Raw genomic sequence first — 17,513 nt, forward strand, 5'->3', positions numbered from 1 at the left:
GACTCGCAGTGCAATGTAGGATTGTTTTGCGAACGCGGGCGCAAACCAATCGCAGTTTGCACCCATTTCAAAGGGGTGCTAACACTTTCGCAAAAGGGAAGGTGTCCCCATGGGACCCATTCCCCATTATAAATGTCACTGTAAAAACTTTCAGAGCAGGCAGTGGTCTGCATTACAAAAAAAAAAAAAAACTGCTTTATTGAAAAGCAGTCACAGGCATGGTGGTCTGCTGTCTCCAGCAGGCCACCATCCCTGTGAGGGCCGCCATTCGCAAGGGGGTCGCAAATTGCGACCCGCCTCATGATTATTCATGAGGTGGGCATTTGCGAATCCCATGCGAGCCACAGATGGTGTCAGGGACACCATCCTACATTCGGATTTGCAACTCGCAATTTGCGGGTCGCAAATCTGAACCTACCTACATGTGGCCCCAAATTCTTAAAGAAAGTCACAAAAGTGCACCCATGGTATATGTCGTACCCCTATAAAATATTTGTGAACTGTATTTTAGCATGGGTAAATACCATGTGTAGATTTGCTCATGTGAAAATCTATTGAGCATTTGCAAGTTAATTTTCCCTCCAGCCACTTTCTTCCCAACCCTGGAAGAAGTTCTAATTCTGCCATTGTCAGGAGTAAATTTCCAACCTTTCTTATTATGGGAAAATATTAGAGAGAAGCTGGTGAAAATCTTTAAAACATGCAGGTTAGTAGGTTTGCAGACTCAAAGGCATTCCAGCCCTGGAACTATTGCTTACTGCTTCCTCCAGCCCCAGTATGCAGATCTGCAGAAAGGTGGCAAAATAAGGAAATTGCTACAGTAGGGATTGAAACTGCAAGTATTCAAGCCCTACTATGGTAGTAGCCCTGGCATAATCAGAGAGGCTATTATCAGAGCTCTTACATAATGAGATTGCTGCCATAATTTGGCGCCACACTACATGGCACCAAAGGGACAAGTAGATCTTTTTACAGGACAAGTAGATTTGAGAAGCAACCTGTCCCCTGGACAAGTAGATATTTTAATAAATTCCACACCCCTGTAAGTAGAGGCAAACAAGGGGCCACCTTACTTGAATCGCCTCCAAGTACCAGACTGGATTGAATTGGGAAAAGAAGTGAGGAATATGCAGGTAGAAGCATCCATCAGAAAAAGTGAGGACTCAAAATCAATGACAAGAGATTTTGCACTCTAAGTATGGAGCATATTTTGGTAGGGCACAGGATCATGAAGGAGTCCTCAGAAAGAAGTATCTCTAGGTAAGATAAGGCTGGACACGTAAACTATAACTGAAACGGGAAAGAATATTTCAAAAGGTGAAGGAATGGTCCCATGGACAAGAAAACACCATTTGAAAATGTAGGTGAGGAAGTTTCAGAACAGTGAGGAAAACAGGAGTAATTATATTTGAAGCCAAGTCACATGCACAATTATCACATATGTGGATTGAATGATTCATTACATCAAGCCCCTCCACAAAAAATAAATAAAAAGTGTATACTTCTTTTAATTTGAACTGCTTAAACAAAGAGGCCTTACAATTAATTTAGATCTCAAACATTAAAAATAAACAACAGACTGCAAAATGAAAACTGATCTAAATGTGATCACTAACAAAAACTCATCATTAGCAAAAGGAACAATAGATTAGACTTTGGTGTACTTACTGGCTAATTTTGCCTGTAGCCCAGACGGTCCAGGTTTTGATGCTTCAGACTTGGAAGAGCCTGGGAGAGACAGTTTTGTTTTAGGTAAGCTAACTTTTGGGCTGAAGCGAGCTGCCCAGTCAAACTTAGAGGATCCACTGCTTTTCGTCTGCTCTTTCTCACGACTACTCCTCCGTGGGCTAGGGCTAGATGCCGAACGGGATCGCCTGGTCTTCTGTTCTTTTCCGGGTTTCCCTCTTGTACCCTGAGGTACAATGGAAGAAGCAGATGCAATAGCAGAGGAGGATGAAGATGTAGATGCCGAAGAGGAAGAATCAGTGATGGTGCTACACCCAGCTTTGGCTGAGGTCACCGATTTTGAAGCCAGCTTGGTGGGTTTTGAAGACCTTTCGAAAGCACCAGATGTCTCAACTGCTGGCACACCCTTCAAATAAGATAAACTATCTATCCTTTTTCTCTTCTGATTCGGGGAACTACCAGAAGCTCCACCCTTTCTGGTATGGATTTTGCTTGTTGATGGCAATTGTGGAGATTTCAAAGGCTGTTCTTGGTCAATGTGCCTTTTCTTAGTCTTGTGTGTTCTGTTAGTTTCTGAATGAGCCTCTTTGTGCACAAGCAATTTGGATTTTTTAGCAGTACTAGGAGAATTGGCCCTGGTGTAATCAGGGCTGGCACTGCGTTTAACACCTCGAGAAGTCTCTTTCTTGGGCACGTGCCCAGGCTTCTTTTCTGAATTATTTAATATGTTGGGGTCGTCTTCCTGTGGTATCAACACATTAGATGAGCTTCCAATTCTAGAGGGAGAAAAAAAAATCTTTCATGAGGCTCATGTTCTTAACAAGTGTTGTATTTAGATACAACTAAAAATATACCATGACTAAGCCCAAATTGAAGAGCCCACCAGCTGATATTAAGGCACAATAACAATGTATTTAATAGTGGCAAAAAAATCTAAATACTTTTTTTTCTAGAATCCCATCCCAATACATGCAATCCAAACCATAGCAAATCTTACAAACCCCCCTAAAATGTGTAATGCCCTTCATTCCCAGAAGTACTGAAACACAAACCTAGACTTTCACGACTGTGGGGGAAATAAATTGAGATGCTTTCTTATCTTTTTTTTTTTAGGTTTCCATGATCATCCCTGATGAAGTTGAACTAGACAAATTTGCATAATTGGCAAACAGTGCAAACTTATTAGTTTACTGCATTTGCAACCTACCTGCCGTTAACGAATGCCAATTCAAAAAATATAACAGAGCTCTTTGAATGCTATATACATGGACTACCTACTTTACATCACTTGTTCACTGTATTTAAAGGTAAAGCATATCTGAAGCCAGTTTTATACTTCGCTAGTAGCAATGTATGTGTTATGAGAATTGAAGGGAAGAAGAAGGGTTAGTGTTTGGTCATAAAAAAAAAAACCACAACATGATTACATTAACCCCTTACCAGATAAACGTATGTAAAGTTTCACCAATCTATTAGACATACAATTGAAGAACAGAAGGAGTTTAAAAAAAAAAAAATCTGAGTAATTTGTCCCCATACAACCTGATGATGTCCAATAAGTAGATTTGACAATGATCAACAGATTCTATGCCTATAACAGAGTGTCACAAGACAGCACATCTGGATAAGAGTGGAAGGCAAAGGTCTGGACTAGTTCAGGTTTACCTGTGAGAATATACGATTGAATCCACGCATCTAGCTGAAAATAAAGCACATGTGAGGTCCACCACTGTACCCATCAGTCAATGAGTATACAGGCCCATTTGGCATAAATCCTAGAACGTACATCTTCAGCCCCAGAGGTACACAAATTATATTTATATTTGCATGTGGTAGAAAAGTGAATTAGGGGGACTAAACTCATTATGCGCATCAAGACGGTAATGTCATGGTAAAAGGAAAGCATCTTCTGCTTCAAAAGAAATTACACCCATTTACTTTAGGATATGCTCCCCACAGTAAAGATTTGCATTCCTCCCGCCCGTGTTTATCTCTCTATAGCTCCCTCCACTCTCCCAGTCTAGGCAAGATCAAATTCTATTTCAATAGAAAAAAAGCCCAATTCTGTTAGAAATGGAATTGTCCTTTGTCCCTCAGATCAATATCGAATAACAAACCTTCAGGATTTTCCACATTTGACAAAGTGAACAACAAAAGGAATCCTTATCCATCAAGAGGACTCAAGCAAGCCAGGAGATATCCAGAGTTTGACAAGTCACTCACCTCATACAATCAATCCACAAAACGTATGAAATAATGCTGGTAAAATATTACTGTTTAAACAAGCCTTTTAGTCCTTAAAAAGGTGTGCTTACACGAGTTCCAGAGTTAAATTTAACAAATAACTCATTGAGAAAGGTTTTATAACTTCAGGTGTAGTCTGGAAAAAGGTGTGTGCATATTGGCAGCGGTCAATATTATAGCTGTTAAACGTGCTTTCTATTGCTTGGGGTGTTTTGCACCAATACAAAAATGTATGCCACATATATTGCTTTCAGGTACACATTTTCTGCACATTTTCTGCATATGCCACTTACATGCAAAAGTAGTAGTCAAATTCACCATAAAAATAGTAGCATACATAAATTAATCACATTTTCTTCAGACTTTAGTGTTCTTTCTAAAGTTCAGCAGGGTTTGATCTTACCTCCACTGCAACCTTAGAAAGCAACAGCAAATTACGCGGGGAGACGGGGAGGGTCACATGTGCATATATGAACTTCAAAGTAGTACATGATCTACAGCATTTGAACACGTTGGCACATGCACATTCTTGAATGGAGTGTTAGCCAGGAAATCTGCTATAGTCCGCCATGCCATAAACTTTCACACTCTCCAAGACATGGATAAGAAGGTAGTTTCAGTCTTGGAAACCCACGGACGAAAAAATGGCTAAATCATAGAAGCATAAGTAGTTGCATCTGGTAAAACTAATACAGGACAAGACAGATTTTTAACCTCAAATAACTAGTTTGGGGTAATTAATTGCACAGATATCATAAGTGGGGCATTACTTACCTGATTAACATAGTCAGAAGTACATGAAAACGAAATGGTTTCTTGCCTGTAAAAGTAATTTTGCAGCTTGAAGAGATTTCTGGATTCATGTGCTGTGCATTATTCTGCCATCTAGAGGTTGGTCTGGAAAGCTGTTTTTTTTTGTTTTTTTTCTTCCCCTTTGAGGAGTCATGGAACACAATATCTTAGTCTGTCCCCTGTGACGTCAGACAGCACCCAGTACAAAGTTTCTCTGTGTGGCCTTCAACTTCAGATTAATTTTTCTTCTCCTCCTTTTTTTGGTCCACCACCTGTTTGTGTCTTATCCCATTTCTGGTGAGGTGGGTGGGTCACGTGATTCCAGAAAACTCTTCAAGCTGCAAAACTAGTTCTACAGGTAAGAGACCGTTTTGTTTTGCAGCACAAATCCTTTTCTGGATTCACATGCCGTGCATTAGATTATCCAGTGGTATCCTCTTCTCTGGGCTGGCTGTGGTGAAATGTGGAGGGGTGGCAAATAGGTAACGCAGTACCTTCTGTCCTACTTGCGCTACCTTGTTCATTTGAATTACCACACAGTAGTGTTTTGCAAAGGTGTTTGGTGATGCCCATGTTGTTGCAATACAGATTTACTTGATGAGTCCGTTTGCCAGATATGTCAGTGTGGTGCCTTTCTTCTTGGTGGAGTGTGTTCTGGCTCAGATAGGTAGATATTTCCCAGCTTTTGCGTAGCAAACTTGGACAGTGGCAACAATCCATCTGGCGATGGTTGCCTTGGGTACAGGCGACCCCTGGTTTGCTTTGGCAAATACCACAAAAAAACTGGTTTCCCTTGCAAAATGCTTTGGTCTCCTGTAGATAGTACATTAAAGTCCTTCGAACATCCGGAGTGTGGAGGGCCCTTTCTGCTTGTGTTTTTGGCTCCTGGAAGAAAGCCTGTAGTAGTAAGCTTTAATTAACGTGGAAGTGCATTACTACCTTTGGTAAAAGCTGGGGATTAGTTTTAAGGACCACCTTGTCCTTGTGTATATGTAAGTAAAGATCCTGTACTGTTGGTGCTTGCTATTCACTAACGCTGGGTAGCAATGTGATTGCTATCAGAAAGGCGGTCTTTAGGGTGAGTGACTGTAGATCAATATGTTCATGGGTTCGAATGGTTGTCCTCAGTTGCATCAGGTTCCACATAGGAGTTGGAGCTGATATTGGTGCTGCCACTCTTTGATCCCTCTAGGAATCGCTTTACTACTGTGGTTATAAAGAGGCTTGAGCCTGATGTGCCCCTGGTGTATGCCACTATTGCCACCGTTTGTACCTTTATGGATACATAAGTGAGGCCACTGTCGGGCAGGTGGGCGAGGTATATTAGTACTGTGCCCAGGTGTGTCCTTGACTCAATCTTATGGTGTTGTTTGTGCACCACCCGATGTATATTTCTTTTCATCCAAGTGTGTAGCACTTCAGTGTGCTTGGTTTCCTTGCTTCCCTCAAGATTTCCATTGTCCATGGGGGGAGCTGTAGGTGGCCAAATTCTAAGTACTCAGGAGCCAAGCTGCTAGGTTGAGAGTGACTGGCTCTGGGTGATATACTTCGCCGTGTTGGATAGTCAATAGGTTCTTCGCTGGTTTCAGTGTGATCATCTGTCCCCTGGACATCTCCCTTAGGTCTGAGCACCAGGTCTGCCTTGCCTACTGTGCCACTATGAGGATAATTTTGCTCCCAGAGTGTCTTGCACTCTCCAACACCCTGTGTTGCTGTGGCGAACAAGTCTATGCTTGGTGTGCCTCAGATGATGAAAATCCTCTGGATGACTGTTTGCTTTATTTCCCACTTGTGTGAGCTGTTCTCCTTACTGCTTAGTTTGTCTGCTTCTGTGTTGAGTTCTCCTGGTAGGTGAATCATCTGCAGCATTATTTGGTGCTGTACTGCCCAGTGCCAAATTATGTGGGTAGCTTTGATAGGGTGAAGGATTTTGTTACCCCTCGTTTGGGGGTTGCATGCACTGTCGTTTTAGACTGTCTTGTCTTCTCCCTCACGTTCAGGTGCTTTAGTCGAGTCTTTTCACAATGTCTTCTGGCCTTCGGTATCCTTTGGTTAGTTTGGCTCTTTCAGTCTTTACTGACCTTAGGTAGCCGTTTGTCTTCAGCGCCAAGGCTGCTCTTGGTGGTTTGTTTGAGGATTAGGGGAATTGGATGAAAAGCGTATGCAAATAACCCAGACCAATTTATTTACTGGACACTACCCTTTGACCGGGGAGGGGGGGGGGAAAATGGAGGAAAAAAAAAAGTGTTGGCATTTTGCACTTGTTGCTGTGGCGAACAAGTCTATGCTTGGTGTGCCTCAGATGATGAAAATCCTCTGGATGACTGTTTGCTTTATTTCCCACTTGTGTGAGCTGTTCTCCTTACTGCTTAGTTTGTCTGCTTCTGTGTTGAGTTCTCCTGGTAGGTGAATCATCTGCAGCATTATTTGGTGCTGTACTGCCCAGTGCCAAATGATGTGGGCTAGCTTTGATAGGGTGAAGGATTGTGTTACCCCTCGTTTGTTCCAGTAGAACATGGTGGTTGTATTATCCATTTGTATCACAACTGTTCTGCCTGTCAAGTGTGCTTGGAAGGCTTTTCGGGCTAGGAAGACTGTATTGAGTTCTAGATAGCGGATGTGTTTCACTGCAGAGTCGTTCCATGGGCCCCGTACCTTCAGAGGGCCAGTGTGAGCTCCTCAGCCCTTGTGTGATGCATCCGCTGTTATGGTCACAGTTGGAGCTGGTGTCTTGAAAGCTCTCCCTATGGTTAGGTTTGTTGTGTTCCACTATTGTATCTCCTTTTGTACTTTTGTTGTGACAACCACTAGATCGTCCCAGTTTCCTGTGGCGTATGACCATTTGCAGATCATTCCTGGATGGGTCGCATGTGTAATCTTTTGTGAGGGATCAGTGGTATGCATGATGCCATCATGCCCATGAGCTTCATGACAGTCCTCACTGTCAGAGACTCACCCCGCTGGTATAAGAGTTTGTTTCTTGATGGCTTCTACCCAATTCTGGACTGGGTACCTTGCCCTCTCGGAGTCTAGTGTGGCTCCAAGGAACACCTTTACCTGTTCTGGTCGAGGTGATAACCTCTGTGTTTATTGTGAACCCCAGGCATGACTGTTTGAACATCACTCTTCCATTTGCTCCTTGACTGTGTCGTTAATAGCCAGTCGCCCAAGTATGGGGTCTGGCTAATAAAGTGTGGGGTAAATATGGGTAAATGTGGATTCCTTGCCTTCTTAAGTGTGCTACTATTGCAGAGGGGACCTTGGTAAAGAATCTTGGTACAGATTTTATGCCAATGGGCGGGACTTTGAATTAGTAGTGTTCCTTGTCAAACACGACCGGAGGCATTTCTTGTGGCCTTTGTTCATGAGAATATGTAGGTATGCATCCTTTAGGTCTGGGGTATTCATGTAATCTCGCTCTTGCAGTAGCGGGATTACCTTCTGCAAGTTTGTCATCTTGCAGTGTTGTGTTCGTATGAATAGGTTTATAAACCTGAGGATCAGGATTGGCCTTAAAGTTAGATCTTGTTTTGGGACTGGGAAATATGAGGAGTAGTTCCCCGTTCTCCTTTCTCTTGTTGGAACGCATTATATGTCTCTTTAATAGTGTTTTTGTCACCTCTGTTCAGAGTTGTTTTAGATCTTCTCTCACCCTTTGGAGGTCTGTTTTCTCTTCCTCGCAGTGGTCACAATGATGGAGTCTGCAGGAACATTGGTCCTAATGTATTTGGGGTCCTGCGTTGAGGGTTTGCATTTTTTCCTCCATTATGGTCCTGAGTGCCCTTTCATTAGCTGGTTCCCTAAAGGCCTCCTTACCCTGATCCAGGATGTCGGGCAACATGGGCAAGTAAAGGTTCCGCTTTTGGCGCAGCAATAGTGTCTCTAGACAGAAGGATGATCCCTCCTTCTCTTCTTCCAGATGTACCAGATAGGTGTTTGCCGCCCTTTTCACCGGGCGGTTGTACATGGCCAGTTGTCTATATCCTCTTCTGGTGAAGAGATGTTGAGACCATGTGAAGTGTCCTTGAAATGGCTAGAATAGCCCTGGGCACACTAGTCGTCCTCCATTTTGAATAACTCGTCCCATTTTTCCTCGTGTTGTCCCAGGTTCGCTAGTGCCTCCAACGTCAATTCAGCCTCCTCTGCAGCCGAAGCTGACAAAGTTTTTGCTGGGATGCGGAATTTTTTAAAGTAATCGTTTAATTCCTTTTCCCTCTGGATGAGAGTGGCCATTTCCATTTTGAGCCTACTCTCAATTCTTTTGAACTCTTGTGCGGATAGGTCTGCTTCATCCGACGCCTTAGTTTTAGGGGTTGCACGCACTGTCGTTTTAGACTGTCTGGTCTTCTCCCTCACGTTCAGGTGCTTTAGTCGAGTCTTTTCACAATGTCTTCTGGCCTTCGTATCCTTTGGTTAGTTTGGCTCTTTCAGTCTTTACTGACCTTAGGTAGCCGTTTGTCTTCAGCGCCAAGGCTGCTCTTGGTGGTTTGTTTGAGGACTTAGGGTCAGAGTCTTTTAGCTGCTTTACCTTTTTCTTCTCTGCATCCTTCAACCCCTTCTTTTGTGGGTGGACCCTCTCTGTTTGGGACTCGAAGACGGATGCCAGAGTCTTCTCCACTTGCTGTTTCAGCCCTCTCCACGTTCTCCTATTCGTCGCCCGAAAGTCCTATGTGCCGGAGTGACTCATACTTCTGGAACATGGTGTAGTGTTCTAGTCTTTGCCTGCGTTCGACCTTTAGTGTTTTTGGAACAAATTCAGCAAATGCCTCACAGTCCTCGACCTTGTGGTCTTTGGGCAGGCAAAAGTTGCAGACCCCGTGGGTGTCCCTTTTAGCAAACTTGTGGTGGCAGTTTGGGCAAAATTTAAAAGAAGTAAAATAACAGGTATCTTTATATATGTTTAGGCATCAGAGAAAAATCGAGTTCTGCAATGTGATCCTATGGGAGGAAAAACAAGTTCTTCAAACAGGTAGCAGAGCTACTTACAAGATCAATCTAAAGGAGCTAAGGTGAGTAGTGGGCAATGTCCAAAGCAGCACCAGCAGTACACAATCTGCAGCACGGGGCAGCCAGGTGCAGAGTGCAAAACAGCGTTGTGGGCCCAATGCACTCCAATGGAGATCGATCACAGCAAAAAGAGACAGCACTTTGGGACTAGGCGTCCTGTTAGGGTGAGCTATTGAGTGGTCTTAGGTCTTGTGATGCTCGGGAACGGAGGGACACCAGTGGTCCTCTTCTCCTCGGTCAGGGGCGGCCGGGTGCAGATGATTCTTGGACCGCCTGGGTTCCATCACCAGTCGTGGTGGAGGAGAACAGTCAGCAGGCGAGGACTGGGGGACCAGTCTGGGTGAACCAACAAGTGGGCTCAAGTGTCACAAGCCTGGGGGATGCTGAGACCTTATACTAGAACCAGGCACCCCTATTTGTTAGTGAAACAGTGTCTAGGAAGCCAGGGCTCTCTAGTGGTAGCTGACGTGAACAGCCCAAGACTTACCTAGGAGTGTAAAGCACTTGCAATACCACAGTAGGTTATCTCACATGAAAGGAACCACACAGTGTTGCAATAATAACCTTATTACAGTAACACTGAACTAGATTACTTATAGGCAGTCCCCCAGCTGGGGGCAAGTACACACTAGATATACACTAAGTATTAGGAATTAGCATTAAAAAAAATAACAAGAATTGGCAAGAAATAGCAGAAAATAGTTAGGGCCCTTTAGGGGGCCAAACCATATACTAAAATAGAGGAATGATGTGAAGTTAGGTCCCCTACCAAAGGATGTGGAATAGTTAGAAGGGAGCTGGGAGAACTCAGGACCCCAAGAGGAGAGTACCTAGATGAACCCCAGCGACCAGGAGAGCAGAGGTAGGTTACCTGACTTTCCCAAAGACTAACAAGGGGACTTGGAAAAGGAACTTTGCAAGAACAGGACAAGTCCATTGGAACCATGCGGTTGATTCCTGTGGAAGAGGACCTGCAAAAAGAAGGGGCAGAGTCCAGTCCACGCAGGAGTGTCCAGGTGTGGCAGGAGTCACTATTCACCTTTCTGTGAATGTAGATCCGGGTTGACGGTTAATGATGAAGGCCAGCTGTGGAGTCCAGGAGCTGAAGAGGAGTCCCAGAAGTTGTGCAGAAGCTGATACACGCCAGTCACCGGGTCGCAGTCAGGTCGGTGGTCAGGAGGACCACCAACAAGCCCTTGCAAATGCAAATCTGGAAAGAAGAGGTTTGCAGAGAAGAAGAGGACCAGCAAGGTTTAGGAGACACAACCTTTGGAGGAGAGTCGGGCTGCCCCTCAGCAGGGGGGAGAGCCAGCAGAAGCAATTGTAACCCCCACAGGCAACCCACTGGCAGTAGGCACAGTAAGTAGAGTGAGGCCCAGTCAGCACACATGAAGAGGAGTCCCATGTCACTGGAGCAGCAGGAGAAATTGGCATTGCAAGGTTGAAGGGCTGGAGGCCGGGACTACTTGGAGCCTGAAGGTCCCTCGGAACAGGAGTCAACAAGCCTTGGCTGCTGCAAGAGTTGCAGTGCACAGGGGTTCTGTCCTGCAAGGAGAGGGAAGGTGGACAGAAGGCATAGAGGACCAAGAGGACCACTGGGATCCATCACCTGTGTTGGGGGATCTATGCAGTTCCTGTGGAGAGCAGATCCCAGCAGCCGGACGTCGTTAGGTTAGGTGCCTACAGATGCAGGGGAGTGACTCCCTAACTCCAAGAGAGATTACTTCAGCTGCACCAAAGAAGCAAGAAGTCTTGCCGACCTCAGAGGATGCACAGCCGTGGAAATGTTACAATTGTTGGAAAGAGTCGAAGAAACGATGTTGCAAGGCGAGGTCGTCTCAGGCGTTTCAGGCTTGTTTGGTTCCTCTAAAGACCAGCAGCGGTTCCGGTGGCCAGGAGCAGAAGAGTTCGGTGCAGAGGCCTCCTTTTGGAGTCTTGCACACCCAATCTGGGGACCCACCCACAAGGGGTCCCTTGAGTAGGCCTAATAAGGGGCCTGGCCACTCTGCAGGGTGAATAAGTGGCTCTAACATGGGGCTTGGACGCTCTGCAGAGTGGTCACCTATCCGAGGGGGCAGGGGTGAAGGGGAGGTGGGCACCCAAAAAAAAAAAAACACACACACACACAAATCATTGACAGAATGCGGAACCAATCAAACATTCACCCACAGTCACAGATCTGGGTTTAATCCATCAATTCTTTTGCTCACCATGCCACCACAGTTTGGACCCAGCCATATGTAAATCAGTCTTGACCCTGTTCCCCAGCCCTAACTGCCAGGCCAGGTCCTCCCTGGACAGGAAACAGGCATCCTGGGACCGGTTTCAGGGTATCAGCAAGGGTAGCTTGAATCCAGTGGCACAGTGAGCCCGGGACCCACGTCTGGTCATACCCAGCACACTTACGGCGACAAAAGCAAAAATAAAAATTAAAAAATGGTGGACTGAATGCGGAACTAAACATTCACCTCCAGTCACAGATCTAGGTTTAATCCATCAGTTCTTTTGCTAACCATGCCACCCCAGTTTGGAGCCAGCCATATGCAAATCAGTCTTGCCCCTGTTCCCCATGGGAACAGTTCAGCCCTAACTGCCAGGCCAGGTCCTCCCTCACCTATCAGAGGGGGGTCACTGATGTCAGTCTTCTGTCCTGACCAACCAGATGCTCCCAGGGGCCTCTGCACAACTTGTTTCCACGATGGCCGAATCAAGTGACCGCCTTGAGGAGCTCTGACACCCTTGAGGTGGTGAAGGACAGGGGAGTGGTCACTCCCTTTTCCTTTGTGTAGTTTTGTGCCAGAGCAGGGACCATGGTCCCTGAACTGTGTAAATAAGATTATGCAATGAGGGCACCAAATGTGCCCTTCAAAGCAAGCTGGTGGTGTGGGAAGGCTACCCCCTCCCCAGCGTTATAACACCTATTTCCAAAGGAGAAGGTGTTGCAACTCCTGCCCCACAGGAAATTATTTGTTCGGTCTTTGCTTATCAAGCAGCCGGAGGGCAGAAACCTGTCTGAGGGGCTGCAGCAGCAGAGATGCCTGGAAAACCCTTGAAGATTGGTAGGAGCAATACTGGGGGGGGTCCTCTAAGGAGCCCTGTAGAGTGCATGGAATCATGCCACCAACACTGGCATTAGTATTGGGGCATGATTCAGTCACGTTTGATAGACAAAATGCCTAGGTTAGGAATTACCATTATGTAGCAGGACCACAGGTAGTGAGCAACCGGAGGCCAGTACACAGGTAAAATAGCTCCCCCGCCCCCCCTCTTACAAAGTCCAGCGCATTGGAGCTGGAGTTCGTAGGGGCACCTCTGCTAATGCAGGGGTGCCCTCACACACAGGACCCTGCCTGCCCTCTGGGCTAGGAGGGCCGACCATAGGGGTGACTTGCAGTGACCAGTAGTGAAAGAGTGCGTGCACCTTTTCACACAGGCTGCAATGGCAGGCCTGCAGACACAGTTTGCATGGGAATAATACATGATGTAGCCCACTGGGGACCCCTGGTGTACCAAAGCTCTAGGTACTTAAGTGCCACATACAAGGGACTTAGAAGGGTACATCAGTATGCCAACAGTGGGGTGCAAAGGGTACCCAAGCAACCAAATTTAGAGGAGAGACCACAATCACTGGTGTCCTGGTTAGCAGCATCCCAGTGAGAACAGTCTAAGCGCACTGATAACAGGAAAAAAAGTGGGGATAACCATGCCAAAAAGTGTGACTCTCCTACACAGTGGTCCTCTTCTTGCTCAGGGGCATCCAGGTGCCGTGAACCATCGGGGTTGCAGTCACCGGAGACAGTCGTGGTTGGGGTGGTCCTGCACAAAAAGAATTCAGGCGGAATGAAGGTTGCAGTGGGGAAACCCACAATGGACGGGGATGGGGACCAGGTTGGCACCATTGGCCCACTTCAACACGGGCTAGGAGGTTTGGGTGCAGGGATGCGGTCCAGCGGTAGTTTTGGCAGTCCAGAGACCTCTTCAGCAGCTCTTGGTTGCCTGCAAAGGTGCAGGGGAGCACCTCCACTACTCTACGGGAGTTCCCTGATGCTGGGGTGAAGGCTGACAGTCTTCCCAGACTTTTTGAAGTTTAAGCAGCTGGAAGATGAAGTGGCTTTGACACAATTGTTGAGGGCGGCAGGTAAGCAGGCTGGCATTGAGTCAGTCACCAGTCTTCAGTTCTCATTTCATGGTCTCTGGGATGCCCTTCTTCAGATCAGCGGGATCTGCTTCTCAGGTACCAGGGGCTCCCCTAAATACTGAATTTAGGGCATTAGGGTGTGCTGGGTGGTAGCCAATGGCCTGACTCTTGGGGGTCACTAGGTCCTCAGTATGACCACTTTCCTGTGGGAAGTGGGCATAGCCCCGTCCCAGAATTCCTACGTATGCCATCTCAAAGATGGCTACCTCCGAAAACTCATGTCCACTTTGCAGTAGCCCACCTTAGGGCAGGCAGCACAGTACCTTCTTCCCAGTTAGCCTGGGAAGAAATTAGTGGACAGGCAGTCAACACGGAGAGCCTGAAGCACACTTACTGCTCAGATTTTACAGCGATGAGCAACAGTCTTGAGGTTGAGAACCTGCAGGGGACAGCTGTGAAGTGTTCAAATGGAGTACACATCAAGTACGTACTGCATTTGTTACGGTCCCATTATGGCATCACAAAGGAGGAGTGAGGAAACATGTTGTAGGCTTTCCAAAAAACACATCACAACAGGTGATTAATCTGGCAACCGCAAAAAGGCAGAAAGAGCCAAAAGGTACCCTTTAACTGGGTCAAGAGGAATTCCCTGCAAGGCAACAGAGAAAACAAACAAAACATCAGATAACGTCACCTGGAGCCGGTCTACCTGCAGTGTGCCACATAAGCTACAAACTTGTCCCTACATCTGGCATACACAGTTTGTCGAGTAAAACCTAGCTGCCAAGATTACATGAAACTCCTTGGGTGCGGGGGGTGGTAAATGATCGGTTGCGGAGGACCGCTCAATCACCAGGGATGAAAGTGAAGCTTCAAGGCCCGAGTGCAGAACACAGCCCTAAGGGTGGATGTTAATGCCCAGCAGTTCTGAAAACCATACTCTGTGCGCCCAAACCGGGACTACTAGGATGACTTGGGTTCGATCGATCTTCATCTGAATTGCACCTTAAGCAAAAAGGATCCTAGCACGAGATACCTTGGAAACACCAACATGCAAAACTACAGACAATGCACGCTTTCAGCTGTTGCAAGTAGACTGAACCAAGGTTCTCTTCACTGAGGGAAGAGGCCCTCCGCTAACTCTGGATGTAATTGCAATTTGTGATCCACTAAGCATTGGTAGCAGAGTTAATTCGTCCTGGCATCCAAAGATCCTGCAAAGTGGCTCACCACCAAGAAAACCCTGTCATGGCCCAGCCATTTCTAGAGGAGAAATTCCTCCTGGCACAGTAAATTTTAACCCACCCGCATGTTTGCTGCAATACCACATGGGGGTGGTATAAGCCTACCCATGATGGATGGAAGGCATTCAACACCAAGTGAATGGCCCTCAGCTCTGTGAGAGTTGATATGGAGCCCGGATTCTGCTGGCAAAGTGAAGCCTCTGATCTCCCTCTTTCCCAGATGTCCTCCCCAACCCAGAAGAACACATCAGTCGACACTGGCAATTCTGGGTGTGGTTGGGATAGGGGTCTGCAGCTGACTCAGACAAAGTCCAGTAACCACAATTGCAGATCCCTTGTAGTATCCTCCAAAATCTGGATGTAGTCAGAGAGGTCCCCAGGATGTTGAGCACCACAGACTTCAGGTCCCACTGCAGAGTCTGCATATACCACCTGGTGTGCAGTACAAGCAGCCCCAGTAGCCTAAGTCGACTTCAGTGAGATACAGGACCAAGGCTGAAAGATCAGGACCAAGAGATGAATGTATGGGACTCTCTTTCCAGGGTAAAGGCACAAAAGGGCTTGACGAAAAGGAGCATCTAAGAAGGACAAGGCGTAAGTTCAGCCTGTTGATAGTGAACCACAAAGACGACAGAAGGTTCGTTGTAATATGGAGGTGGTGGACGACAAGCCTGCCTTCAACAGTCATCGAGGTAAGGGGAAAACTGGCACCCCTGATCTCCGAAAATGTGCAACTACCACTATCAATCACTTTCGTAACACCAGAAGGGCACTGCTGAATCAAAAAGGTAGTACAGCACCAAATCAGCCTGCAGGGTATACGGAAATGGGCGCCCTGCAGATTAAATGCCACCATCCATTCTCCAGGGCCAATGTGAGCATACTGAGATTGTCCTCCCAGAGGAAGCCACTGAGAGGGTGCAGGTCTGAACTAGGTCAAGAGCCGCAATCATTCTTTGGCACCAGCAAGTAGCAGGAATAACTACAGCCTACTTCTAGCATGGGCATCCTCTCGATACCTTTGGCCGAAAGGGCTTGCACTTTTGACTGTAATATGAACAGGTGGTTCTCTGTCAGTTGTTCGGGGACGGTGGAAAGTGCAATGGAGTGGAAATCAAGGGTAAAGTATATCCATTCTGGACTATCTGAAGGAACCACCAGTCTGAAGATATGTTCGGCCAACCTGACAAGAATTATTGGATTGTGCCTTCAGACACTAAAGGAACAATACAGGGTTTGCCAGGTGGGCTGCTCGGGGGCAAAGTGACACTCTGATCTTGACTTCAGGATTGAGGGCCGCCATGGTCTCGTCCACAAAATCAAAGGCCCCTTGGTGAGGCTTATGAAGCAGGTAGTATGGGTACCAGTGTTGAAACCACAAGAAAGAATGATAGGGCTGCAGTGGGGCAGATAAGCCCAGGGAGCGTACTGCAGCCCTTCTCTCTCTAAACTGCTTTAGAGCACAATCTGCTTTGTCCCCAAAGTAGAGTCTAGTCAAAGGACAAGTCAGACAATCGTCAAAGAACGCCATAAATCATAGCCAGGTGTGGCAATGAATGACAACACTGGTTCCAATGACTCTCCAGATCGACTCTGTGGTATCCAAGCCACAATGAATTAGGAACTTGGCTGCATCATGACGGTCCTGTATGGCTTGGCTCAGAACAGGTCAGAGGTTTTTTAGGACACCTAAGAGAACTGGAGTCAATGAATTCCAAGTAGTGTGGGAGTAGCAGCCCTGTATTGAAATGGTATTAAGAGACCAGAGGGCCAAGCTGATGGAATAAAATACCCTCTTCCCAAAGGTCTCCACTTATTTGGACTCCCTATCGAGAAGGAGTAGTCGGAAAGCTAATGCGTTTGGTCGACTGGTAGATGCCTGCACCACCAAGCTTTCATGGTAGGCGTACTGGGACAAAACAGCACGGTCGATGGGGTAGGGCAGTGGTTTCTCACAATTTGATAATTGAATGAGGAGCAACATAAAAGTTTGGTCCAGGTCCCCAAAAGCGTAGTGAGTGCCTCACGGAAAGCTAGTAGGGGCTCAGTAAGTTTGCTCCAGCTGAAGCACTTCCGTCAAGACATTGGTTTTGACCTCTAAGGCCATACATACTTGGGGAGTATGAGGGGGACACAAATCAGCTAATATCTATATCTACCTTGCAACAAAAGACACCACTTCTACTGCAACATTTGTTGTGTCTTGAAAAAATCCTAAAAGGAACACCAGGTTTAGCCAGCCACGCAATTTAGCATGCAACTGACTGGTAATTATGAGACAGTTTCTAACTGAGAAGCAATAAAAAGTAAGGAGGTTCTCTTAACAATTAACCAGACATGTCACAGTGACCTTACAAATAGGCATACATTTGCAAGAAAAAGTACCTCAGGGTTTATAGCTG

The 17,513-nt window shown here is 46.3% G+C and overlaps 1 protein-coding gene across 13 annotated transcripts in view; it reads right to left on the reverse strand.

The window, feature by feature from the left end:
- The window catches only part of TRIP12 (thyroid hormone receptor interactor 12), a 1,145,873-nt gene that overhangs the window by 1,038,848 nt on the left and 89,512 nt on the right, over positions 1 to 17,513 (reverse strand). For all 13 annotated transcript variants that reach the window (XM_069213427.1, XM_069213421.1, XM_069213434.1 and 10 more), the window contains one exon: positions 1,669 to 2,462. In XM_069213427.1, coding sequence (XP_069069528.1) covers positions 1,669 to 2,462 — 794 coding nt within the window. The remainder of the gene's footprint in view (positions 1 to 1,668; positions 2,463 to 17,513) is intronic.

This window comes from Pleurodeles waltl, chromosome 11 (assembly GCF_031143425.1).
Source record: "Pleurodeles waltl isolate 20211129_DDA chromosome 11, aPleWal1.hap1.20221129, whole genome shotgun sequence".
In the NCBI taxonomy this organism is placed as follows: domain Eukaryota; kingdom Metazoa; phylum Chordata; class Amphibia; order Caudata; family Salamandridae; genus Pleurodeles; species Pleurodeles waltl.